The 26,856-nt window shown below is 52.5% G+C and overlaps 1 protein-coding gene and 1 long non-coding RNA gene across 3 annotated transcripts in view; one reads left to right on the plus strand and one right to left on the minus strand.

The window, feature by feature from the left end:
- Positions 1-26,856, minus strand: part of PPARA (peroxisome proliferator activated receptor alpha) — a 66,699-nt gene that overhangs the window by 25,071 nt on the left and 14,772 nt on the right. For both annotated transcript variants that reach the window (XM_045289414.1, XM_004700220.2), the window contains one exon: positions 3,312-3,557. In XM_045289414.1, coding sequence (XP_045145349.1) covers positions 3,312-3,519 — 208 coding nt within the window. In that variant the 5' untranslated portion in view covers positions 3,520-3,557. The remainder of the gene's footprint in view (positions 1-3,311; positions 3,558-26,856) is intronic.
- LOC123521601 lies at positions 9,800-22,840 on the plus strand. The gene is made up of 3 exons (XR_006680007.1): positions 9,800-9,901; positions 22,063-22,138; positions 22,383-22,840. It is a non-coding gene; the product is annotated as an uncharacterized LOC123521601 (long non-coding RNA).

The following is a 26,856-nucleotide window of genomic DNA, read 5'->3' on the forward strand; positions in this document are numbered from 1 at the left end:
AAAATGTTTTAAAATTATGATGGCAACATATGTACAAATGTGCTTGATACAATTGATGCATGGATTGTTATAAGAGCTGAAAGAGCCCCCAGTAAAATGATTTATTAAGAAAAAACCAAAAAAGCTGTGGCAGATGGTAAAAGATATAGTTGGAAATTTACAATCATAAATGACCAGAATAGAAAAGAAAAAAGAAAAAAATTTTCAAATAAATGGCTTCTAATCGATTTGATGGTAGTGGATTTTAAAAGTATCTGTAGTTTGTCTTACCAATGTTTTGTGGTTTTCATATTTTGTTGTATTTATCATTAAATATTTCAAATTTTTTATGCTACTGTAAGTAGAATTTTTAGTTTCTATATCTGCTTGTTCACTGGTATGTACATAGAACTAAAATTGATCTTTGTACGCTGGTCTTGCACCTTTCTCATGAGGGACTAGAATAATCCTAGTATGATTCTTAGCAGACACTTGTGTAATTCGTGCGTGTCCACCTTTCCTAAGGATGCACCACAATGTTGGAGTTGGTGGTTTTACATGAACCGAATCCTACTGAATTTATCATTAAGCTTGTCAATTTTCACTCAACACTCCTTTCCAACTGGATTCACGTAGCTGCATCAAGAGCCAGTTCATGGGCCCGGTAGAGGTTCCATGATGGAATTCTTACCTTCCATGTGGGAGAAGGGTGGGTTCCTGGCCATCTTATGCACACCTACTACCCATCTGTCAGTGGAGGCTTTGTTGTCTAGACCAACATTAAGTAAAGCCTGACAATCTACTTCTGCAAACCGGCCGGTGGAAACCCTAGATGGCTGACAACAGTCCGATCTGCAGCCCACCAATGTGATGACTCAGGCATGGCAGCATTTTGCTCCACTGTGTAACGGGGTCACCTTGACTGGGGGCCAACTCAGAGGCAGTGAACACCAACAATCTCACAGGACGAAAGCAACAATGGACCCGTGTCCCTCTGACGGCCATTTGGCTTCTTTCTGTTCTTCACTACTAGCCAGTGCTGCAGAGCATATCCTGGTCCACGTACCCTCTGATACACGGGAGTGGTTACTGTGGGCTGGTGGGGCTACCTGCAGACTGTCTCCATAAAGGGTTGGTCAGTGGGCATGCCCCCAACAAGTCTAAGGGCTCCCTCTCTTCGTCTTCACTGAATACACAACCATCACAATGATCTTCCTGGAGTTGGAATACGCAAGAGAAAAGAGTTGGACAAGGGAATACTGGAGTCCTTCCCCCGTGTGCTACATGAAGGGTCTTCTCTCCCCATTCCTCGGGCCAACAGCCCCCATGCCCATCCTCGGAGGAGAATGCCATGCACACACCCTGTTCAACGCCTATTAACCCGTCCTCCTGGCTCATTGAAACCCAAGTTCTTCAGTCCCAACCCACACCCACGTCCACCTAGGAGCCTTGACCAGTCTAGTTTGCTCCAGACAGAGCTTGCTTCAAATCAGCCGAAGTTTACTCCACCTCCTCCTAGGTTCGCTTGGACACTGCCTGGAGAGATGAACTTCTTCCCGAAAGACACCACGGGCTACCTGACTAGATCCCCCGACTTGTTGTTTGCAGCTGCTTTGACTGATGGAGCCTTGGACAGCCAACCTGGGATGGGCTTGGCTGCTAACTGGAAGCTTGGAGGTCCTTGTCCCCACCAGAAGACCTCTGAAGAAAGGGCTGGCTGGGACTCTTAACACACATGGGGTCTCCATGGGTTGGGTCGACCTGATGGCAGTGGGGTTTTGCCGGGCCTGATACCTGATGGAGTTTTTAAAAAAGATCATTTTATTGGGGCTCTTACAGTTCTTGTCACTATCCATCCATCCATTGTGTCTAGCCCATTTGTACATATGCTGTCATCATCATTTTCAAAACATTTTCTTTCTACTTGAGTCCTTGATATCAGCTCCTCATTTTGCCTCCTCTCCCATCCTCTCTCCCTCATTACCCTGTGATAATTTATAAATCCCCACCCCCCATGTCTTACACCAATCGCTCTTTCCCTTCCCCCACTTTTCTGTTGTCCATCCCCATAGGAAGAGTTTATATGTAGATCCTTGTGATAGGTTCTATCCTCCCCCCACCTTACCCTTACCCTTCTCTTATCTCTACTCTCATTATTGGTCTTGAGATGTTTATCTGTCCTGGATTCCCTGTGTTGTGAGTTCTTATCTGTACCTGTGTACGTCCTCTGGTCTAGTCAGATTTTTAAGGTAGAATTGAGGTCATGGTTGTGGGGGGAAGGAAGCATTACAGAACTAGAGGAAAGTTGTATGTTTCATCAGTGCTATACTGCACCCTGACTGACTCATCTCTTCCTTGTGATCCTTCTAAGGGAATGTCCAATGGGCTTTGGGTCTCCACTCCATGCCCCACCCCACCCCATTCACATTGATGATTTTTTTGTTCTGGGTCTTTGATGCCTGATACCTGATCCCATTGACACCTCTTGATCACACAGGCTGGTGTGCTTCTTCAATGTGGGCTTTGTTGCTTCTCAGCTAGATGGTCACTTGTTTATCTTCAAGCCTTTAAGACCCCAGATGCTCTATCTTTTGTTAGCTGGGCACCATCATTTTGTTGCTTATGCACCCATTTTGTCTTCAGTGATCCTGTCCAGAAGGTGAGCATCACAGAATGCTGGATTATCAGAACAAAGTGTTTTTGTGTTGAGGGAGTACTTGAGATGAGGTCCAATGTCTATCTGCTACCTTAATACTTAACATATAAATATAAGTACATAGATCTATTTTCCTATCATTATATATAGATTTACTTATGTATATACCTGTATTTAGACCTCTGTAAGTGTCCTTTGCCTCCTAGTTCTTTCCTCTATTTCCTTTTACTTTCCTCTTATCCCACTATCAAGTCCAGCCTTCATTCGGGTTTCAGTAATTCCTCTTGGTTACATTGCCCTGATTAAGCCCCACCAGGTATCCTACACACTTCTCTCCACCTGATGGAGTTCTTAATGCAAGACAGAACATAAGTAGGTAGTTATGATAAACTTTCTAAAAGCCATAATCAGAACCTTTTAAAATGCAGCCGGTGACCTTAACCGAGGCCTGAGCAGTCTTTGGTTCATGTACAGCTCTCAGAAGGAGGTATTTTCTGCACAGCGACACCCAGAGGATACGAGTCCAACCCCCATGCACGTGATGGAATGGTGTGAATGTCTCTGCAGAAAGATGTGCTTTTGTCTATCTGTTAGTCTGCCCACCTGCCGAAGGGAACGCATTGCCCCCACGCAGAGGCATTTCCGGACAAAGCTTTCCAGGAGACCACTTACTCACCTGTCATCACGGAGCAATGCGAGCCGGGACCGCTCCCTAAGTACTGATACTCCGTGAAACTAAAGCTTCCGGAGCTGTCCTCCCCGAGGGACTGGGAGATCTCCTGGATAGTGCCCATTTCCTGCAGGAATTCTTCGGACAGCGGGCTCTCAAGGTCGTCAGCCTCGAGCGGGGACAGCGGGCAAATGGGGCTTTCCAAGTCCACCATCTTGATGGACAGTGCGGGTCACGCCACCCTGAGCCAGTCTGCGGGCGGAAAGAGAGGGAATGGGTCATACGGACCAAGAGAATGTGAGCTTCCTTCCGAGACGGAAGACACACCAGACTTCCCAAAGAGCAGGCTTCGGCCATCTTTCCTCTGCCTGACTCGCAGCAAGCCCATTAAAAAATGGGAATCCCAAAGTCACTCCACTTTGAGGCACCCATGGTGATGCCAGCCTTGTCACCCACCCATCCCCCCCCACCCCCCGTGTCTGAGGGACTGCTATTTGCCCAGTGCTGCTCCCAGGCTGGAGCATGGCTGAAGCCAGCCCCCGCTCTCGAGTGGGGAGATGGGCCATGGCCTGAGAGGCATGCAGGGGACATTCTGGGGGCGACCTGGGGACTGGGCAGATGTCCCTGGGGAGATCACACAGACAAAGTGAGCAGCGGTACAAAGGGCCTGGGGTAGATGCACACCATTGTGAGGACCACTGGGGCTTGGGCTGAGGATGCAAGGGGGGTAAGACATCAGCATGGGGGGGAGTGAACCTACTATCACATGATCTCCAGAACCCCTTTCCTCATCCGCAATGGGGGCACAAAGCGGGGCTCTTGGGAAGAGCTAAAGAAACAAGGTAAGACCAGACAGGATGAGCAATGCAGACGGGAGGCGGGGCAGCAAATCCAGGCCAGTTCTGGTACCGGTTCTTTCCCATCCACTGTGAAAGCCACACCTGCATCCGCCCCTCACCCCTCACAGGGAAACGAGATGGAAGTTCCACGCTTAGTTCTTAGTAAAGGACTGTCTACCCAGCATCATGCCCTGTTGAGAACCATGAGGCACAACGACAGGTCGCTGAAAACAAAGCAAACAGAGACAGAATTTCTTTCACTGCTGGTTGGCTTCCGAGACTCATGAAAACCACAGCTGGCAAGTTGATTCCGACTTGCAGCACCCTCGAGGACAGAGCAGGGCTGTTCCCTGGGGTTGCCAAGGCCAGCGCTCTTCACGGGAGCAGGCACAGAGGACCTTGGCTCTCTCTGGGAGAGGCTGATGGGCTGCAACTTCCAAATTTGCAGTTAGCAGTCCCTCGTAGTGCAGCCTTCTGTGCGACAGTGAGACGTCCCCTGGTCCCGCACCATTCCCAGGATGGGTCACAGACCTGACTGTTGCGATCCACAGCGTTGGGTGCCTGACTTTTAAGAGCAGACTGTCAAGCCTTTCTTCCTGTTCATCTGGTCTGGAAGCTCTGCCCAAACCTGTTCAGGATCATAGCTACCCCCAAGCTCCACTGACAGATGAACGTGGCTGTGCACGGACTGGGTATGGAGGCCAGGTCTCCGGCGTGGAAGGGGGCATTCCAGCCCTGTGCCACTGTTCTCCACTTCTTCAGGGCTGGGAGTGTCTCTGGCTGATCTCCATATCCATCCTTCTGTCCCAAGCCCTGCTCCACGGCAGGTGTTCAAGCGCGACCTCTCACGCTGAGCTCAGTGCCTGGAACACGGCGGCTGCGGGTTCGTGACTTCCTCTATGAAGAACCAGGCGGCCTTCTGGGAGAACTCACTGGGCCCTGTCTCAGTCTTCTGGGTGGCAGATGGCGCACGTGCTTGGTGTGTGACAACCCAAATCCGGCAGCTGTCGAGAACACAATCCTGAGAGATGCTCTGCAGGAAGAGTGGGCGGCACTTCTCAGAGTGAATTACAATCACCTCAGAGAACGCATAATAAAATCTGCTGGAGGAGATACCTGAGCAACTATTGTTGTTGCTTCTGGTTCCTGCGGAGATGACACCGGCTAGCAGCCACCCTCCAGGATGGAGCAGGACTGCCCTCTAGACCTTCCAGCAGCAGGCAGCACAGGCCTGGTCACACGCTGACCTTCAGCTGGCCGTCGGTCGTGGGCTGCACCGTTCATGCCACCCAGGTGTGAGAAGGAACAATGCAGTCTCAAGTCAGTCGGAGAGAGCACACCAGGAAGGGCGGTTTGCAGAGCAGAAGCGACTACCTGTCTGCACGCTTCTCCAGAGACAAGGCCTTGGCATCTGGCCTGGGGCGCAGGGGCAGGCACTCAACTGAGAAAAGGACTGCGTGTACGCTAAGGGAGTAAGGGAGGTAAAGGAGAGCCCGTCCAGGGGCCACCTGAGAAGCAGCAGGTAAGGGCCTGGGAGAGTGCCCAGCACGATGGTAAATGAGGAGACCCCTGAAGAACAGGTATCATCTCTAGAAGAAAAGATGACTCAGGCGAACCCAGGGGAGCCCTCGTGGTGTAGTGGGGGATGCACTGAGCTCATAACCACAAGGTCATCGGTTCAAACTCACCAGCTGCTCCGTGACAGAAAGATAAGGCTGTGTGCTCCCTTAAAGCTGTACTGTCTTGGAACCCTCCAGAAAAGTGTCATTGGCTCAATTACAACTCTCAGGTACGGTGGACATGCACTCGGCAGGGACCAGTCCCTGGAGAAGGACATCCTGCTCGGTGAAGCAGAGGGTCAGTCCAAAAGAGGAAGGCACGTCCCCTCCCAAGAAGGACTGACCCGGTGGCTGCAACAATGGGCTCATGCACAGTAGCGGTTGTGAGAATACCGCAGGAACCGGCAATGTTTCCTGCTGCTGTCTGTACATGGGTCGCTATGAGCTGGGGCTGACTGGACAGCACCTGACAAGTCACCGCCACTCTGTATCCAGTGATGGAAAGGCAAACGGCAGACCACTTGTCCAGTGGGAAACACTTGTAGAGCAGAGTGGCAGATAGGACATAATGAGCCAGTTGTTCGATTTCCCACCACCTTTAACTCTGCACCTCATCACATTCTTACAGTTGTCTGTCTACTCCTTAGACATTGTATTTAATCACTGGGAGTCCACTTTAGCTACATGGGTTGGAGCTGGATTAAAAAGAACACTTCCGAGTGAGCGAAAGCAAGCCCAAAGCCCTCTGCCCTGTCACCACCACTCACAGCGCAGGGTTAATGGTTCCCACTTGCAGATGACTCACGAGTTAAGGAGGCGAGTCTCAAAACTGCCCAGGACACTCACCTGAACAGAAGACACAGGTCAGAGTCAATGCATGATCAAGAGTGGGAGACTATTCATGTCAATGCAGGAGAAAGGTGACAGCTAGGAAACCTTTGGGGTCAGCCCATAGGGTCCGACAGGGTCCTGGGGGTCCTAGAGAGTCCTCACCCAGCAGCACCGACTTGGTGCCAACGGGCTTGGTTTGAGCATGCATCAGAATGGACTCAAGCCAGCACACCTGACACCTGCTCACAGCACACAGGCTTAACCAGAGGCCTCTAGAGCTTTCCCAACATTGCCTAAGGCAGTCCCACGTGACATTTCATCATCAAAGGAATTTTGGAGAGGTGAAAACTGAGTTAAAGGTCCAACGTGGGCCATGTTAGTAACTCCGAGCCTCCATGCCTTTACCTTCCAAGTGGCCCAAAGAACACCCTCCAAGCGCAACATCGGGTCAAACAGCAGTTGCTTTCTCCTCCCGTCAAGAGGCGCAGTCTAGAAACCCACAGAGGCCGTTCTACCCTGCCCAGTAGGGTCCTCAGAAGTCAGAATCGACTCACGGGCAGTGTGTCTGCCTTGCGCGTCGTTTTCCTGCATGTACGTCGCTATGGCTCTGTGGGTGTGACACCAACAAGCGGAGGAGAGCTGGCTTCATTTGGTGTCACCGAGTCAGACTCCAGTAGGCTGAGAAGACGCGCCGACAGCAGCCAGCAGCGAGGAGAATGGCGGGCCTGGGCCAGAACGCAGCAGGGCGCAAGGGCCTGGTCAGCCGCAAGGCTGACCGCCGCGACACTTCCTGGGGACCTTCCGCGATGAGCACTCGGATAGAATTCGATGGGAGACAGGAGTTCCCGGTTGGGGCAAAGGGCTAAGTGCTTGATTCTCCCAGCCAGAAAGCTGGGGGTTCCAGTCCACTGGGGGCACCTGGACAGACAGGCCTGGTGACGAGCCCCTGCAAAGTCCTGCACACAGCCATGCAAACCCCAAGGAGCAGCCCCTCTCTGCAGGCGGGGCCCCCGTGAGTGGGAATGGACCGGGCAGCAACGAACTACTGGAACAACACGCGGCACGCAGGTGTCCCTGAGCGGTGCCAGCTTTCGAATGTGGCTGCAACGGGCAAGGTGCCGTGTCCAAAGGCTGCTTAGATGTACTTGGCAATCTGATGCCCTCAGAACCACCCACTGGAAACCCTACAGCAGCTCCCCCCCACCCCCCACCGAAAACCCGACAGCACAGCTCTGCCCCACAGCCAGCGTCACCCTGACTGGGAATCACTATCCGAACTGGTTCCATCGGTCACACGACCATGTCCAGCAAACCTCGGAGGGCTGCCCACTTCCCGAGCCAAAGTGACCATCACATCTGGGGCGAGAGTCGGTGTTTTAGGAACATTCATGACACACACACTGAGCAGTCACCTGAGCATGACTATGAGGTCACCTGACTCCCAAAGGAACCCGGGCTCAGGGCTGTAAGTGCGAGTGTCGACGCCCACCTGAGAGCGTAGGGTGGGAAGAAGGAGCGGAGCAGCACGGGAGGGGACGTCATGTCTGCGAACACCCCTCGCCTTCCCCATACCAGGCAGGGCAGGCAGCCTCACTGCACCGACGCAGAGGCTCAAAGAGGCAAGGGCTCACCCAGCAATCAGGGGCAGAGACTCAGATCAACAAAGACTGCAAATGCAACCTGATGCATCCTGGGGTACAGGGACTCCCAGAGGGGCCAAGGAAGGCTCTGCGAGGGACGGGGCACTCATGGGACTCCTGAAAGGCGACTAGAAAGAGGCGATAAGGGCAGTTTGAGGGAAACGCACACCTGGGGCTGAGCCATGGCGAGGGCCCTGTCGGAGGACAGGCCAACCCCGGGCCTCTCACTTGGACAGCTGTGCGGCTGACAGGTGACTGTGGAACAAGTCACTCCCAAACTTACTGATAAGTGCAGGCCTGTGGGCTCCCCCTCGGAACCACCCTATGAACAAGGGGGCTTCAAAAGTCCATGGACAAATGGAACGTGAAGATCACAGACGTTACCCACGGACTTTCTGGAGCTCCCTCCCATTCCAGACAAAGCCTTTCCTGGTCTGTCGTCACCCTCACAACCCGCTATGATGAACACTGTGTCCATTCATCTGTCGAAAGCCTCCTTTTTCTTTCACCTTCTTCTCTAGCAAGCATGATGCCTTTCTCCAGGGACCGGGCTCTCCTGGTCACAGGCCCAAAGGGCGTGAGACAAAGTCTCACCATTCTGGTCTCCAGGGAGCATGCAGGCAGTCCCTTCCCCAGACAGACAGATGGGTCTGTTCTTCTGGCAGTCAGGGCACCTTCAACACTCGTCTCCGTGGGGAGGAGACGAGCCAGTCGGGGGGCACTGTAGCAACGATGAAGCTTACAACTTTCCTCTCGTTCCTAAATGCTCCCCCCACCACCCACTATCATGATCCCAATTCTACCTTACAAATCCGGCTAGACCAGAGGCTGTACACCGGTACAGATAGGAACTGGAACCACAGGGAATCCAGGACAGATGAACCCCTCAGGACCAGTGGTGAGAGTGGCGATACCAGGAGGGTGGAGCAAAGGTGGGGTAGAAAGGGGGAACCGATTACAAGGATCTACATATAACCTCCTCCCTGAGGGACAGACAACAGAAAAGTGGGTGAAGGAAGGCGTCAGACTGTAAGATATGACAAAATAATAATTTATAAATTATCAAGGGTTCATGAGGGGGTAGGGAGGGGTAAAAATGAGCTGATACCAAGGCCTCAAGTAGAAAGCAAATGTTTTGAGAATGATGATGGCGACAAATGTACAAATGTGCTTGACACAATGGATGGATGGATGGATTGTGGTAAGCATTGTACGAGCTCCCAATAAAATGATTTAAAAATAATTAAAAAAATAAAATAAAATTATAACTGAAAAAAAATATTCATCTCCGGCATAATTCAAATGCATCGAATGACAATCAGTGCACGTGGAAGCAGCCATCGAGGGATCAGAGGACGCACTGCACTGGGTCAATCTGCTGCGCGAGAGAGACCTCTTCCAAGTGCTGAAAAGCAAGGGTGTTTCTTTGAGGACTGAAGCGCCTCTGACCCAAGCCAGGATATTTTCCATCGCGTGTGATAAGGAAGGCTGACAAAGAACTCACGTGCGAGCATACACGTGGTGGTGGGCTGCTCTGGGGCAGCCTCATTTGTACGCCCCGTGGTTGGTGCTGGCTGGTGGCCGGGTGGTCTTGACGGCAAGTTCTTTCCTCCTTACAGCGGCTGGCCCAGGCTGAGGCAGCAGCAACAGCACCCCAGGCGGGAACAGCAGGGCATCTGCAGGCCTCTGCCGGAAGTTCTTCAGCAGAGGCCGGTCCAGATTCAGAGGTATGGACACTCTGCTCCTGGCTGGGAGGGCACTTCAAAGAACACGGGGACTGAACACAGGGGCGGGTGGAAGGAGCTGGGGCTGCAGCAGGAGGGAGACTCAGTGCCCATCATGATAAGCACATGACAGAGCTCGGGTTTTAGCTACAGGTAGTTGAGACGAATGTGAAACAGGAGGGATCCTGGCAAGATCCGCGCCAAGGCTGCGCCGCCGGCAGCAGGCAGAGTCTGGATTTAAAAGAAGGCAAGGCCCACTGCGGGGCTGCTGTGACGGTCGCAGTCAGCAAGGAGAAGCAGGATGGAGCCCCAGAGGGATCTGGGTGTCAGTGGGGATGACCTCACACGTGGGCCTGGGTGACTGTGGGGAGGGGGCTAGGGGCGGGCACCACATCCAGGGAAACCCAGAACAGCTGGAAAAGAGCAGGATTGGGGTGTGGGGACAGCTGAGGCTGGGGACAGACGAAGGTTTATCTTTCAGCGAGTGTTGCAGTGTGCACGGACAGACGAGGGCCTGGCTTCAGAAAGCTCCTGGAAGAATCCCACGATCTTTCACAACTCCGTTTTCCACACATTTTTTTGAAGCCTCCTAAGGCAGGCTCGGCCTCTTGGAGCCTCATTTCCTTCAGGTCAGTTCTAACTGTGGCACCACCATGCGCCCGGAGGAGAACTGCGGCTCCTACAACTACCAATGGCTGCATCTAGCAGAAGGTCCCTGGGAGGTTAAGTGGCTGCGCGGAAAGGATGGCCCCTCAGGTGCCCCAGTGCCCCAGGAGGCCTCCTGGGATCTGCTTCTGAACGGGCACAGCCTGAGTGCCCCATGCAGTGAAGTTCGACTCTGTCCGTGCCAGCCTGCTGTGAACTGGATCCAACTCACTGGCCATTGTTTGTCAATATCCGGGCAGGAGGTCATGCTGCTGGGCAGACTCAAAGAGAAGACCTTTGGGTTCAGGGTCCAAAGATGGCTGTAAAGCAGCTGCCGCCGAGTCTGTTCCCCCTCTGCCTCACGGGGAGCCCATGTGCCTGTCAGAGCACCACTGGGCACAACCGGGCACCACTGGGTCTCCACTGGCTGTTTTTTTGGAACTTGATCACCAGGCCTTGCTTGTGGGGTACCTCTGGGTGGACCAGAGACTCTCCAACTTTTTGATGAGCAGTCGAGCATGTGTACCAGGTGCATCACCGAGCAACCCCAGGGAGGCAGGAGGGTCCAGTGCGGTCACCATGCTCCCTTTGCCTCACCAGCAGGGTCCAAGGAGGAGGTCACGGAGGCCAGTCCAGTGCTCAGGGGAGGGGGTGGGGCCCAGACTGCAGATCCACCCCTTGGCTGTGTCACCTCAGCACCTGGGTGCTGTACCTGGGTTCCTAATACCTACCTGGCCAGGTTATCCTGAGCATTTGGGGACAAGCGGGCACCAGGAGGTATTTTCCCACCACAAATAAGTCCTACCACCACCCCTACCCCCTTGGAGGGAGAGGAAGAAAGAACATTCACGTGAGAACCCACACAGGCCCAGAACAAAGGCCAGAGACAATGGAGGAGGTGGCGCTGTCCACACAGAGGCAGCATCAACACGGGCAGCGTTGGCACTAGGGTTGTAACGCAGGGGTCACCAGGGGCACCACCCGGGGGCGGAACCCATGGTTTTCCACCCACATTCTGAGGACCACTCACTGTCCGTTTTCATCACAGACCAATGTGCAGTAAGTATCGGTGTAAACTGCTCACAGGCAGGCTTTTTTAAACGATGTGAAGACTCACAGCAAAATTGTTTTGAAAAAACCTTTCTCTACTGACGGACACCATGACAGTGGTTGCCATGGGCCGTCAGGTGGGTTCTGACCCGCAGCGACCCTACACAGAACAGAGCAGAACACTGCCCACCCCTGCGCCATCTTCAGTGGGTCCTATGTGTGAAGCATCCATGCAGCCACTGTGCCACTCCTCCTTGTCCAGGGCCTCCCTCTATTTTGGCTGCCAAGTATGATGTCTTCCTCCAAGGACCGGTCTCCCCTGACGACGTGCCCAAAGTACAGGAAGCACGGTCTCGCTGGCCTTGCTTCTCGGAGCATTCTGGGCACTTCTTCCAGGCTGATTAGCTTGTTCTTTTGGTAGGCCAAGGTCCTCTGGGTTCGCCACCAGCTACCAGAATTCAAATGCACCGCTTCTCCTTCAGGCTTTCTTATCCAACGTCCAATGTTCACGTTTACCTGAGGTGACTGAGAATGCCGTGGCTGGGGTCAGGTGCAGCTTGGTCCCCCAAGTCTCATCATTGTTCAGCAACACTTCAAAGAGTTCCCGGGAGGCAGATTTACCCCCTCCCCCGCAATGCCTCCTTTGATTTCTTGACTGCTGCTTCCAGGAGCACTGACTGTGTGCCCAAGCAAGGGGAAGTCTTTGAAAACTGCGTCTTTTCTCCACTTACCAGCCATCTGTCAGTCGTGTTGGTACTTTTTTCCTTCGTGGTCACCAAAATGGAATAGCTTGGGGTGGGGAGCAGGCAGTGCATTGCTGCCACTTGGCACACTGCCGCCTGCCCCCCTGTATGTTGTACTTTCCCCTCTTCAGGAAATGATTTGCTTTGGTTTAACAGAGACTGAAGTTTTCCCACTGTCGTTGTGTTGTTGTTGTTGTTGTCTTAGTTAGACAGACAACAGTACTGGTGCGGATGTGAAGACATTAGAACTTCAGTCCTGGGCTAGTGGGGCTCTGAAAGGATGGCGCTGCTCTGGGAAACAATGGAGCGGCTTCTCCAAGAGTTACACCAGCCTCACCATCCAGCCCTGCGACTCCACCCCCTGGTCTATGCTCAGACCAAACCCACTGCCACGGAGTTGATGCCGACTCATTCGGACCCTACACGAGGGTTTCCGTGGCAGTAACTCTTTAAGAGAGAAGACAGCCTTGACGTTCTCTCCCACCAGGCAGGAGTTGAGTCACCAGCCTTGTGGTCAGTGGGCCAACCCCTTCCCTGACGGTACCGCCAGGGCACGTACTCACGAGCTGAAAGCACACACGCATGCCAAGACGTGTGCACTAGCATTCATAGAAGCATTCCTCACCCATAAGACAAAAGCCCACTGACTGCTGAGTGGAATAGTTTTGGTCAGTAAAAAGGAAATGTATTAACATGCTACCATGTGGCCAGTTCTTAAACACACTGGACTGAAAATGCTAAGGAGCCAGGCACAAAAACCACATCCTGTCTGCTTCCATCTACATGGAATGCACAGAAGAGGCAACTGACATTGTTGAGACAGAGTGTCGATTAGTGGTTGTCTAAGGCTAGGACCAGAGCCCTGGTGACACGGTGGTTTGGGCTGTGATCTGAAAGGTCTGCAGTTCAAAACCACCAGCTGCTCTGGAGGAGAAAGACAGGGCTTTCTACTCTCACAAAGAGTGACAGTCTCGGAAAGTCAGAGCAGTTCACCCTGCCCTGCAGGGTCGACTCAAAGGCCGTGGGTCAGAGTTTTGTTGGGAATGTTAGGTGGGGTTGCCATGCATCAGAATCCCCTAGACCAGTGGTTCTCAACCTTCCTAATGCCGCGACCCTTTAATACAGTTCCTCAGGTGGTGGGGACCCCCCAACCATAAAATTATTCTTGTTCCTGCTTCATCACTGTTATTTTGCTCCTGTTTTGAATTGGCCAACCCCCGTAAAAGGGTCGTTTGACCCCCAAAGGGGTTGCAACCCACAGGCTGAGAACCGCTGCACTAAGTTTTTGGTTTTGGGGGGGTTTTTTTGGTAGTACTGAAGGGGATTTGCAGGAGCCCTGGAGGCACTATGGGCCAGGTACTGGGCTGCTAACCCCAAGGTCAGTGGTTCAAACTTGCAAGCTGCTCTAAGGAAGAAAGAGGAGGCTGCCTGCTTCCATAGTGACTTAGAGCAGTGGTTCCCAACCTGGGGATCGTGACTCCTTTCAGGGTCCAACGACCCTTTCACAGAGGTCACTCAATTCATCACAGTAGCAAAATGACAGTTAAGAAATAGCAACGGAAATACTGTTATGGTTGGAGGTCACCACCACAGGAGGAGCTGTATGAAAGGGTCGCGGCACGAGGAAGGTGAGACCCGCTGACTTCGTCTGGGAAACGCACACAGAGGTCTCAACTTGGGTTGAGGGGGCTGGTGGACACGGGGACTGGCTGGTGGCGGGGCAGAGGGCTCCTTGCTGTTCTAAATTAGATGACAGGCACAGCTGCACCACCCTGCGAATACAGCCCCAAACGATCGAACTGCAAGATGGGCATTGGGCAAAAAGTGAATTACATATCAAAGGCATGATTTACACACTAAACAAAAATAGGCTGGATGAACAATCTGGAGGAGAAAACAACGGGACCGAAGGTCTGGGGGGACATGGGAGAGGGGGAGGTGGGGGGGAAAGGAAGTGGTGTTAGCAAACCCAGGGACAAGGGAACAACAAGTGATCCAAATCGGTGGTGAGGAGGGTATAGGAGGCCTGGTAGGGCTTGATCAAGAGTAATATAACCGAGAGGAATTACTGAAACCCAAATGAAGGCTGAGCATTATAGTGGGACAAGAGGAAAGCAAAAGGAAATAGAGGAAAGAGCTAGGAGGCAAAGGGCATTTATAGAGATCTAAATAAAGGCATGAACATATGTAAAATATTTATATAGGATGATGGGAAAATAGATCTGTGTCCATATATTTATAGGTTTAGTATTAAGGTAGCAGATGGACATTGGGCCTCCACTCAAGCACTCCCTCAATGCAGGAATATTTTGTTCTATGAAACTGGCTTTCCTTGATACTCACCTTCCTGACATGATCGCTGAAGACAAAGTGGGTGAATAAGCAAATGTGGTGAAGAAAGCGGATGGTACCTGGCTATCAAAAGATATAGCATCTGGGGTCTTAAAGGCTTGAAGGTAAACAAGCAGCCATTAGCTCAGAAGCAACAAAGCCCACATGGAAGAAGCACACCAGCCTGTGTGATCATGAGGTGTCAAAGGGATCAGGTATCAGGCATCAAAGAACAAAAAATCAAATCATTGTGAATGAGGGGGAGTGCAGATTGAGGACCCAAGACCCATCTGTAGGCAACTGGACATGCCTTTACAGAAGGATCACGAGTAGGGGATGAGTCAGTCAGGGTGCAGTGTAGCAACAATCAAACATACAACTTTCCTCTAGTTCTTAAATACTTCCTCCCTCCCTCCACCCCACATCATGATCTCAATTCTACCTTACAAATCTGGCTAGACCAGAGGATGTACACTGGTACAGAGAAGAACCGGAAACAGGGAATGCAGGACAGATGATCCCTTTAGGACCAGTGCTGAGAGTGGCGATACCAGGAGGGTGGGGTAGAAAGGGGGAACTGATTACAGGATCTACATATAACCTCCTCCCTGGGGGATGGACAACAGAAACGTGGGTGAAGGAAGATGTTGGACAGTATAAGATATGACAAAATAATAATTTATAAATTATCAAGTGTTCATGAGGGAGAGGGGAGCGGGGAGGGAGAGGGGAAAAGGAGAAGCTGATACCAAGGGCTTAAGTGGAGAGTAAATGTTTTGAGAACGATGAGGGCAACACATGTGAAAATGTGCTTGACACAATTGATGTATGTATGGATTGTGATAAGAGTTGTATGAGCCTCTCCGGCATCCAGTCAACAGTGGTTGTCACATGAAGAGGAAGCTGCAGGGAGACAGGACAGGAGGAGTCTCAAGCTTGTGCCCACCTGGGGCATCGACCCGCGTCACTGACCATCTTGTGAAGAAATGGTTGAGTGGAGACCTCGCCTGCTCCGTACACCTTCGCCGGAAGTACAGTGAAGTATCACTTAAAAAAATTACTCAGCTCTGCGAATTCCCGCCTGTTTACTGAGACGGCTCACGCTCTGGGGGCGCTGGTGGATGTCGGCGTGCATGTGCGGCAGGACCGTGGGTTGGGCCGGTTCGGAATTCGCTAGTTGAGCAGTTGTACAAAAAGGTATGCTGCGTTCTTTGCGCTCTTTTTCTTTTCTGGCAACTTCTCTGTAAGTGAAATGGTTGACAAATCGAAGGCTGAAAAGCTTGCAAACAAACATGCGATGGTCTACATTTCCGTAGCCTTTCTTAGGTCCAGATTGGCCTGCCTTGCAGTGACATTCCTGGGAGACCAAAGGGCATCACCCTTGGTGGTGGTGGTGCTAAGAGGCCGTGCACAGCGCAGCGGGTCCCTGAGGCATCGCCTCCAGCCTCAACCAGTCTAGCAAGTCTGTTTCTGTTGACTTCTTTCAGGTGCGGTTTCCTTCCACACGGTCCCACTCGCCCTGGGTACACAGAACAGGACACCGCGTGTCAGTCCGGCGGCATCCTCAGTCACCGTGGTGTTGAGGGCAATCGTGCCAGTCATTCTCATGGGGGCCCTTCCTGGTTTTGCTGCCGCCTCCGTTAGCAAGCGTGACGGCCTTTCCCAGGGCCTGGCCCCATCTGAGAGCATGCCCCGGCACACGAGAGGAAGGAAGCCCCTGGATGTACTTCCTCCGGTCATTCTCACTCACGCTAACGCACAGCCGTTGGGTCGATAAGACTCCAAACCACCCTAGGGCAGCGTGGTACCGCCCTGTGGGTTCCTCAGACTGGAGCTCTCTACGGGAGTAGAAAGCCTTGCCGCTCTTCCAAGGGGCGCCCGGTGGTTTCCAGCAGCTGACCTTGAGGAGAGCAGCCCAACGCACCGCCACTGCCGCCTGGGCGCCCTCTGGTGACGCCGAGGTCCTGCTTACTCTTCACCGGTGTCCCCCATGGAAGCATCTTGCAAAACATCAGTGCAAACGCACCGCCAGGAGGCTGACGTCTGTACTGCCACGCAACGGAGTGTTTTCATCCCCACATTAGTCCCTGGCCAGTGACCTGTTTTCCATTATTTTCGTTGCTACTTCATCACTGTCACTCTGCTACTGGGATGAATCGAGCGACCCCTGTAAAAGGGTCACTGGATCCACAGGTTGAGAACTGCTGAGCTCGTGGGTCTTGTAAACCTGCGGGGAGGTTCTCCCCTGTCCTAGAGGGTCACTGTGTGTCGGGATGGGTTCAATGGCAAGTGAGTTTGGCTTTGGCTTAATCTGTCATTCACATTCAATCCTGTCAGCTGACCTAATAAGACTCTTTATTTACGGCATCCCTCCCTCCCGCCCTCGTCCAGGTTCCAGTTTGGGTTCAGGTGCTGCCATCAGTTGTCATTTCTCGTTAGCCCTTTAAATAAAAACCGTCCCATTGTGCCCCCCTCCCCCTCAACTCCCACCCCCCACCCGGCCCCGTAACTGGCTTTCCTAAGGAGCGCTGTTGCCCTCTCCTGCCCGTTCTTAACAGGATGTGGACTGCACTGCACTGCAGCCGATGCCCAGTAGCTTCCATTCCAGCAGGCATCTGCTCGGAAGACTCAACACGTTACAAAAACTCCCCACTCAAGTTACCCGGCGTCCCATTCGGAAGCTGGGCTCTTAGGCCGGCCGGCCGAGCCTCTTAGAAAGTTTCACACACTCGGCTTTCTCAGGTCGCCAGCAGGGAACATTCCAAAGCTCTCTCTACTTGGAAGAAGGTTTCCAGGGCCGTGGGGCTTCCATCCCCCATTCAATGGGAAAAAGAAAAGGAAACTGAAGGCATGTTCTTCTGGAATTCCCAGAGAGAGAGCGAGAGTTAGAGGGAGAAAACCAGAGAGGCAGACAGAGAGAAAGAGAAAGAATTAGAGACAAACAAAAAGGCAACGAGAGAAAGAGAGTTGGAGAAAGTTAAAGAGAGAGAGAGACAGACAGGCAGACACAACCAGCACACGACAACCACCACAAAACCCAGTGCCCTCTACCTGACAGCCTGATTTCCTGCAGCACAACTCGACTCGGATGTCCAGATTCGCAGCAACAACAACCACTAACACTCCAGCTCCCAAGGGTGGCTGGCAACCAAGCCCGTCTACAGAAAGAGGACGGATGTGACTTACAGTGGCGAGAACACGCTGGGAACAGAGGCAATCTGTTTGAGACCCAAAAAAGAGAAGAAAGAAAGAAAAGAGGGGAGGGGGGATTTTCTGCGGTACGGCCAAGCTCTGCACCGAATGAGGAATGGGAAGCCTACTAAGGGTTTATTCATAAAGCCCAGCGCGGGTGATGCCCCGCTCGCCCTGGGTTGGGGTAAGTGATGAAGGCCAAACTCGGACGGAGCCACACAGTCTCCTGCAAGCCGCTCGGAGGCCTGGAGCAGCTGTCACATGCCCCGAGGTGACCTTGTATTTGAAGTCGGCCCCAAACAGCAGCGTATGGACCTTTGCAGGGCTGGCTGGTGGGTTGTTCTAGAAGGGGAGGTATTCATCTCGAATGGCATCCTTCCACTCAGGATTCTGTCCTGTCCACCTTCTCCCCGACCACCCCCGCCCGCTCTCCCCTTCAGGGGTCTCAAGCAAGGCTGCCACGTGCATCTGCCTGAGGTCCAAACATGGTGCCAGCCTGCGCATGTCTTATGCAAGGTCACCCAGCTACTCCCCAGGGCGGGGAGGGGCCTGGGCTGGAGGCCTGGCAGGCCTGCCCCACACAACCCAGGGCTTTCCCCTGTGCACAAGCCCTTGGGCTCTATGGCCTCCGAACTGGGCTGCTGGCTCCTGTCCTTGGCCTCCGTCAGCTGCCCGAGGAGACCTGTCAACAGCACCATCCGAGCATATCTCGTCCCGGCTTGGAAGAACGCGGAGCTGCTTCCAGGCAGAGTACAAACCCCAGGCCCTACGTGACCCTCTCCCCACCTCCATGACCTCCTGTCCTTGTCCTTGGAGGGACATTCCTCCAAGTCACATGTCCCTGCTGCTCCTCTCGGGAGCCCAGAGCCTGCTCTGCCAGACACACTGCTCACCGCTCTCTGCTTCGGCACCTCCTCCCTCAGATGGCACACCGGCCCCGCCCCAAGGCAGCTTGCAGCACCCCTGCAGCGCCCTGATCTTCCCCCTGGGGCTACAGACTTCACCTCACTCCACCGGAGCGCAAGTCCACCAGGACAAGGGATAGGAGGCCTGGCTGCTAACCGAAAGGTCGGTGGTTCAAACCCACCAGGCACTTGGCAAGAAAAGATGTGCCAATCTTGTTCTTGTAAAAATGTCAGCCAAGGAAACCCTTGGGGGCAGTTCTGCATTGTCACATGGGTGCACATGTTGCTGTCGACTGGATGGCCCCAGCCAAAATTCAAAACCAAACTCACTGCCATCCATGGATGGCAATCGCAGCAACCGCGTATGACAAGGTAGAACTGCCTCTGGGTGCCCAGACGGATCCTCCTGAGAGTGGAAAGCCTCATCTTTCTCCCAAGGAGCTGCTGGTGGTTTCGAACTGCTGACCATGCAGATCACAGCCCAATGTGTAACCAATATACCACCAGAGCTCCTGCGTGGCACCAACAGCATCCCCAGGGCTACCATGTTGCCTGGCACCGAACAAGAACTTAACACAGGATATTTGATATTAGATGAAAATTTTTTTCTCTCCCTTTGCAACTCTTGTCGTTTTGGGGTGCTGACTCATAGTGACCCTAAGAACAACAGAAGGAACCCCTAGTTCCAGTTGTCCTGTATCTTCATCCACATCTGGCCAGTCTTAATTTTAATGGTTCTCTTGGACGTGTAGTGATGTCTATTAATGACGGAAACAGCTACTGCTAGCAATTTGCATTTCCTGAATGGCTAATGAGAATGTAGCCCTGGAGATGTACACATTGGGCTGCCAGCCGCGAGGCCACCAGTGTGAGACCACCTGCTGCTCCGTGGCGATGAAGCTTTCTCCTGGCGTAAAGAGCTACAGTTTTGGAAGCCCACAGGGACAGTTCTCCCGTCTTGTAGGGTCGCTGTGAGACAGAATGGGTCCAATGGCAGTACGTTTTTTTGTTTGTTGTTTTAATGACTAACGGTTGTTTCTAGTCGTGTGGTTGAGTGCTCTGTTGGCTACGAATGGAGAGGTGGTTGGTTCAAATCCACTCACCCACTGCCATCAGATCCTTTCTCACTGCCGCCCTCGCTAGGGTTTCCAAGGTGGCAAAGCTTTATGCAGCAGAGTGGCCAGTGGATCCGAACTGCTAACTTGGGTAGTTGGCCAACGCTTACCCAAAGGCACAACCTAGGGCTCTGTAGAGTCCGCCCAGAGGACACTCAAAGGAAAAATCTGGTGCCACGGTTCTAAGGAGCCAGCCCTTCCACACATGGTGGGCCACCAGGAGGAGAGATCAACTTGAAGACCGCTGGCTGGGTGTTTTGTTTGTTTGTTTAACAACTAACAATGCTGCCCATTTTCCCAATTACCTACTTACGTCTTAATACCCTTTGTTGAAGAGTTTAAATCTTTGACCCTTTCAAAAATGGGGTTCTTTCTCTTATTGTATGTGTTCCGTATATATTCCAGATCCAAGCCTTCTGTCATGTACTCCCTTTGCAAATACTCTCTCCCATTCTATGGCCTGCATTTGCATTTGCTTAAACACTTTTGGTGAGCCTGGTAGTTGGGCAGGAGCCCTGGTGGCATAGTGGTTACGCCTTGGGCTGTGATCCATGTGGTCAGCAGTTCGAAACCACCAGCAGCTCCTCAGGAGAAACACCAATCTTTCCACTCCCGTCAACAGTGACAGTCGGCAACCCACAGGGTCACTAAGAGTCAGCACCGACTCGATGGCCAGGATTTCGGTTTGGGTTTGGTAGTTGGATGTTTTTGTCCACTAGACACTTAGGGATGGGGGTGGAGCCAAATCTGTCCATCAAGTGATAGCTTGATGACACCTCCTTGGGGGCGTGGCCTTCTTATACCTGGAGGATCCGGGAACCTTCCTTTCTCTCTGCCTCTCTGCCTTCCTGCCTGCTGGGACTGCCTATCGCCACAGTCCCACGGGGGTCACCTGACCCTGAGAGCTTTGGGGGCCCTGCCACGTCTTCACCGACCTCAGATCCACATGACTCTGCACCCACCAGCCTGTGACCTTTCTGGTTCCTGGTTCATCTTTCTGCGTTACCAAGAGGGACTGATGGACTAGCAGGGACTTAAGGACATGAGTTGGACTGGGCCGGAATGCCTTCTTGCTATAGAAATCCTTTTTGATATAAAGCTCTTTCTTATATACAGCAAGTGTCACAGGATTTGTTTCTCTAGACCACCCAGCCTAACATCATAGCAAAAGTGTTTAATGTTAAGTTCAGTTTACTTTTACAGTCCATGCCTTTAAAAGCATATTTTAGAAAGCTTGGCCACACCGGAATCACTGACGTTTCTAATATGCTTTCTTCTGGAGGTTTTAACTTGTACAATTAGGTCTATGATCCATGTCGAGTTCCACTGGTTTGCTTTGCTTGCTTTGGCACAAAGTAAGGGTCAAGGTTCTTTCTTCCTACATGGCCATCCAACTGTTCCAGCACTATTTGCTACGAAGGTCTCCCCCACCTTCCACTGAATTGGCTTGTCACTTGATAGAAAATCAATTCACCACTCATACACAAACAAACAAGCCCAGTGTCATCAAATTGAAGCCCACTCACAGCGACCCTACAGGACAGGGAATAGGTTTTCCCAGACGGTCTCTCGACTGGAGGGGGAGTTCAGAACTGCTGAGCCTGCAGTTCGCAGTCCAGTGCTTAACTACTACTCCACCAGGGCTCCGTTACAGATGTACAACGGGATTGCAAACGTGCGTGGAACAATGGGATGCAAAGATAAAGGTTTATTTTTTGTTTTGTTTTTTTGAAGTCCTCCTAAGTGTAGGGGCTTCCTGTTGTGTTCCACTGATGGATTTGTCTGTTTCCATATCAATACTTTATAGGTCCACCAGCTCTGTTCTTATCGCTCAGACTTGTTTTACATATTGTCGGCTCTTGGCATTTCCATAGAAACTTTAGAATCAGCGTGTCAACTTCTACAAATGGCCTCTGGGATTTGGTTTTCATAGCTTTGAGACTCTAGAGCAGCAGGGAAAGAATGGGCATCTTAATGATACTGAGTCTTCTGTTCCAAAAACATAGAGTTAAACGCCCCCACGCCCCCCCCCCCCATATTATGGTCTTCTTGCATTTTTCTCAGCAAAACATTAAGTTGCCAAGTATTTTCAGTGCACAGGTCTTGAATATTTTACCCCTAAGCCTTGCATGGTTCTTGATTGCTTTTTAAATGTTAAAGTAACTTTGTGTTTCTGGGTTAAGTCTGCAGCTTTCAGCACACGGAGATGTCTTTTCATTGTCTTCTGCCTCGCGTGGCACCTACGATGATCCTCTGAAGGTGATGTGCTTTTTCCTTTTCTTCCCTGTCGTCCTTCTCACGTCTCTGGATACTACTTTCCCCCCTCCTCTCTCTCTCGTTTTCTTTCAGAAGTTTTAGTATAACGCGTCCAAATTCAGATTAAAAAAATAAAACCCTGCCTGTAGTTCTCTAACCTTGTTGAATTCGTGGCTTGATATCTTTAATCAGACTTAGAAAAACTTCAGCCACCATCTCTTCAAATATGGCTTTTGTCTTCTCCTAGGAAGCCAACTACCCAAAGAACACACACCTCTGTCTTGGGAGACGTACAGCCAGGAGCCCCTCAGAAGGGAGGAGGAGGAGACCCCGTCTCACACGTTGGGCAGGTTCTCCGGAGAGACCAGTCCCGGGAAAAGGACAGCGTACTTGGGGAAGTAGAAGGACCATGAAGAACAGAAGGGTTCTTATGGGCTGACACAGCGGCTGGACCCTGGGGTCCACCGTGAGGGCAGCTGTGAGGGTGGCGGGTCGCAGGGTCACTGTGAGTCGCAACCTCTTCGACGGCACCTAACCCACAGGGACACCGCGGGAGCCCAACGATGTATGAGTGGATTTTCCCACTATTCCCTTCTCCGCCTGGTATCACCACCCTTTTGTCTCTCTGGGCTTCATTCTGGGGACCCTTTTCTGACCTATTTTACAATTCACCAGTACACCTATCCAAAGAAGTACGTAATTTCAGCTTTTGTATTTCTCCGTGTTGTACTTTCCATATGGCTCTTCTCCAAAGCAACGGCCCCTTTAAGAAAATGGAATTCGCGGTGTGCCCGTGGAAATCCCCCATCTGACCCAATGACTGCAGTGGGCAGTGACGTAAGGTGGGTGTGCTGTGAGTCCAATGGTCCGAGCCACCGGGGTCTGTTTCTATGATGCGTCCGTCTGCTGGCTCGTGACTGCTCCCTCCTCACGTGCCTGCCTGGCTGCTTGTGTGGTGACACTGAACAGATGTTTCATTCTGCACGGCAGTGGAAGACAATGAAAGGCTCGGACCAGTGGGAACTGCTCAAAGCAATCCGAACTGTCAATGGGAAAAGGTCAGCGATTTCATAGCACTTTTGTCTGAAGGCTAAGACGCTCTTCATTAATGGTCATGCATGCACGGGAGAGTACACTGGGGCCCCGGGCTGGCCCCACATGACTAAGCACTTGGCCACCAACCACTAGGTTGGTGTTTCGAATCCACCCAGAGACACCTCAAAAAGGCCTGGGGAACGACTTGCGAGAAGCCCTCGCCTGTGACAAGCCCAGGGAGCGGGGTTCTACTTTGAAACACGGGCCCATTACCATGAGCTGGCACCGACTCAACACAACTGGTTTGCTTGGAAGCCAGTTGGGAACGCCGAGAATTGATGCAACCTATTCCTTTGTTACAAACAAACAAACAAACAAACAAACAAACAAACAAGCAAACAAGCAAACAACCTCGGCATGCGTAACCCGGACCACATTTGTCAGGTCTTCTTGCGACATAACTTACAGGACAGAGAAAACCTATCTTCTCGACCTTCGTTAACCAATTGTCACACTCCTCCCGAAGTTCGGGCCGGCTCCCCCTTTGGGCTCTCCCTGCTAAGGGGGTTCCTTCATGGGCAGTCATGGGTTGGCACCACTCCTGCTGGGCTCTTTCCGTCTTTTCATCAGCATGGCTCTCCGGGTCCATGCCGATCAATGCCGGGTCTGAGTCTGCCTGGCCACAGTCCCTCCAAAGGTAGCAGTGTCCCCGTGCCTGTGGTCAGCGATTTCTCTGACAGCTCCATGTACCTTGGATTCAGGAGACCTGGTGCTGCTCCACTGGAGTAAAGACCTGATGACCTGGGTCTGTACAGGGTACCCGTTGCCATGGGAACCCTGCCGGCCAGAGCTGAACTGTCCCTGAGGGTTCCCACGGCTGTAAGTCTTCACAGGAGCAGACAGCCTCATCGTTCCCAGACCAAATGCTAATCCCACGGTGGTACCAAGACTCAATGTGTAAAGAGGTCCAAACACTTCCAACTGGCGGCCTTCGAGTCAATGCTGACTCACAGCGACCCCTGTGGGTTTCGCAGACTGTAACTGTTGACAGGGGCGGGAAGACCAGTCTTTCTCCCTCGGAGCTGCTAGTGGGTTCGAACTGCTGACCATGAGGATTGCAGGCCTATGCACATCCCCCCGGAGACCACAAGGGTCCTTCGTAAAGAGGTACAGCCTTGCACACCCACAGGGACCGTTCTCCTCCATCCTGTAGGGGGCGGTGTGTGTCAGGATCGACTCCGTGGCCGAGGTATTAACACTGCACTTCTTTGCTGCTTGCTCACCTTGGCTGGCCAATTCCCTTCCGATTTTCCATTTTGCACAGCGTTAGGTTACCACTGGGAGTCCAGGAAGCAGCACAGCGTTATCCTTTGCTAAATATTTACACGCCATGAGCCAGAGGAGGCCTGGCGGCCCTGGAGGGTAAGCACTGGACTGCTGACTACAAGGTTGGCGGTTCAAGCCCATCAGCCACTCCATGGGAGAATGATGAGGCTGTCTGCTTTCTATAGGATTGATTGTCTTGGAGACCCTATAGAGCATAGATAGGCTTCCAAACTTATTTGGCCTACCACCCTCTTTTCAGGAAACAATTATTCAGCTCCCTCCCAGCAATGCAAAACCTTTAAACTTTAAAACACAAACCAAACTCCAGGCCATGGGTCAATTCTAACGCACAGTGCCCCAAAGGACAGGGTAGAACTGCCCCTGTGGGTCTCTGAGACGGTCACTCTTGACGGGCATCGGAAGCCTCATCTTCCTCCCTCGAAGTGGCTGGTGGGTTTGAATTGCTGACTTTTCGGTTAACAGTCCCACTTGTAACCGTGACCCAAGATAAAGTGCAGGTCTCTACTTTTGCAGCCCCTGCCCCCCACTGCCACCTCCCCACCTCCCCCTGCCAGGATGGTTCCAGTGCCCCAGGGGCAGCACCGCGCACTGGGAAACAAGGTTATAAGGGGTCACTGAGAACAGACCCGGCAGTGGGCGTTCTCTGGTTCTGGAGTCAGAGTGGACTCCCGGCGGTAGGTCTGGTTGGTTGGGGGCCGTGGTGGCTGAGAGGTCCCTGCCTGCCACAGAAGGCTTGTTCTGAGATATAATCAAAAGATGACTGGTTTGAGCCCACCCAGTGTCGCCACAGCAGGTCTGGTGACCTCCTTCTGTAAAGAGGACAGCCCAGAAGGCTGAGGTGCAGCTCTGCTCTGGGACAGACACCTGGGGTCCCCGGAGCCCCTGTGGACTCAACAGCAGTACGTTTTATCCTTTGGTCTTAAGGTCTCCCCATAACCGGCCAATATAGCTAAAGCAATACCTTGCTGATTAAAATGGGAAGAAGGTTTTAGGACAGAACTGGAATTGTCTTTTCAAGAACACCAGTGTAGGCTGATGTGGCGAGGAGGGGCTCCTTCATTCAACAGGCTCTTCCTATGTAAGGCCAGGGTGAGACCCTAGTGGGGTAAAGTGAGGAGTTCACGGTTCGAATCCACTACAGGCACCCTGGAAGAGGTCTGGCCATCTGCTTCCCCGAAAGACAGCCATCAAAACCCCTGTGAGATCAGAGTTCTCTACACATAGGGGTGCCCTGAGTCCAAGCCAACTGGATGAACCCCCGAACCACAAACTCACCGCCACGGGGTCGGTTATGACTCACGGTGACCCTATAAAACAGGGTGGACTTGCCCCTCTGTGTTTCCGAGACGGTCACTCTTTACAGGAGTAGAAAGCTCACCTTTCCCTCTTGGAGGGGAGCAGGTGGTTTCAAACTGCTGACCTTATGGTCAGCAACCCAACGCCTACCCGCTGCACAGCCAGGGCTCCCTGAGCGTGCCGGATGGCACCTGGTAAACCAGGCAGGTCACTCTCCAGCAACAAGGATCCGGAGTGAGCAGGAGTCAAACACTCATGCCCGCAGGGAGGGGCCTCACCCAGGACTGGAGGGAGGCCACCGACCAGCCAAGAGCACGCAGAACAGAGTGGGCCGCCACAGGGTTTGGGGAAGGTACCCTGGAGACATGGAGGCGAATTAAGCCCTCCATCGGCTGCTAACTGGCAGGTTGGCGGTTCAAACTCACCAGCTGCTCAGAGGGGAAAAGATGAGGCTGCCCGATTCCCGAAAGACTTACAGCCTGGGTGGGGTTTCTTCAGCTCTGGCTCACATGGGGCCCAGTAATCGAAAACGGGGGGTAGAGAAAAACGGCCATCGTGGAGGGTCTCTTTGTGATCAATGACCAGAAACAATGAACCGCACACAGATCAGAAGCCCGGCCGTTCCTGGCAGGCCTGCCCCGCTGCACAGAGAGTTGGCTGTGGTCTTGGTTCTGACACAGAACAGGGGCTTGGACACCACACAGCTCCCAATGCTAAGTTCTGCATTGAACTCACCCATCTTCACGTCCACCTGTGGCTCTCGTGTAACCTCTGACATGCCATCAGCAGGGCTTCTAAACTCTTTCCACTTCCACCCCTTTCACCCCAGAAATTCTCACGCACCCCGGGTATGCAGGTACATAAACAAACAAACAAACAAACAAACAACCTCGCTGCCATCGAGCCAACGCTGACTCACAGAGCCCCCTGTGGGTTTTCCAAGACTGGCACTGTTTACGGGAGTGGAAACCCCGGTATTTCTCCCCTGGAGCTGCTGGTGGTTTCGAACTGCTGACCATGTGGATTGCAGCCCAACACATAAT

Source organism: Echinops telfairi, unplaced genomic scaffold (assembly GCF_000313985.2).
Source record: "Echinops telfairi isolate 266 unplaced genomic scaffold, ASM31398v2 ScPeMD7_2;HRSCAF=8, whole genome shotgun sequence".
Classification (NCBI taxonomy): domain Eukaryota; kingdom Metazoa; phylum Chordata; class Mammalia; order Afrosoricida; family Tenrecidae; genus Echinops; species Echinops telfairi.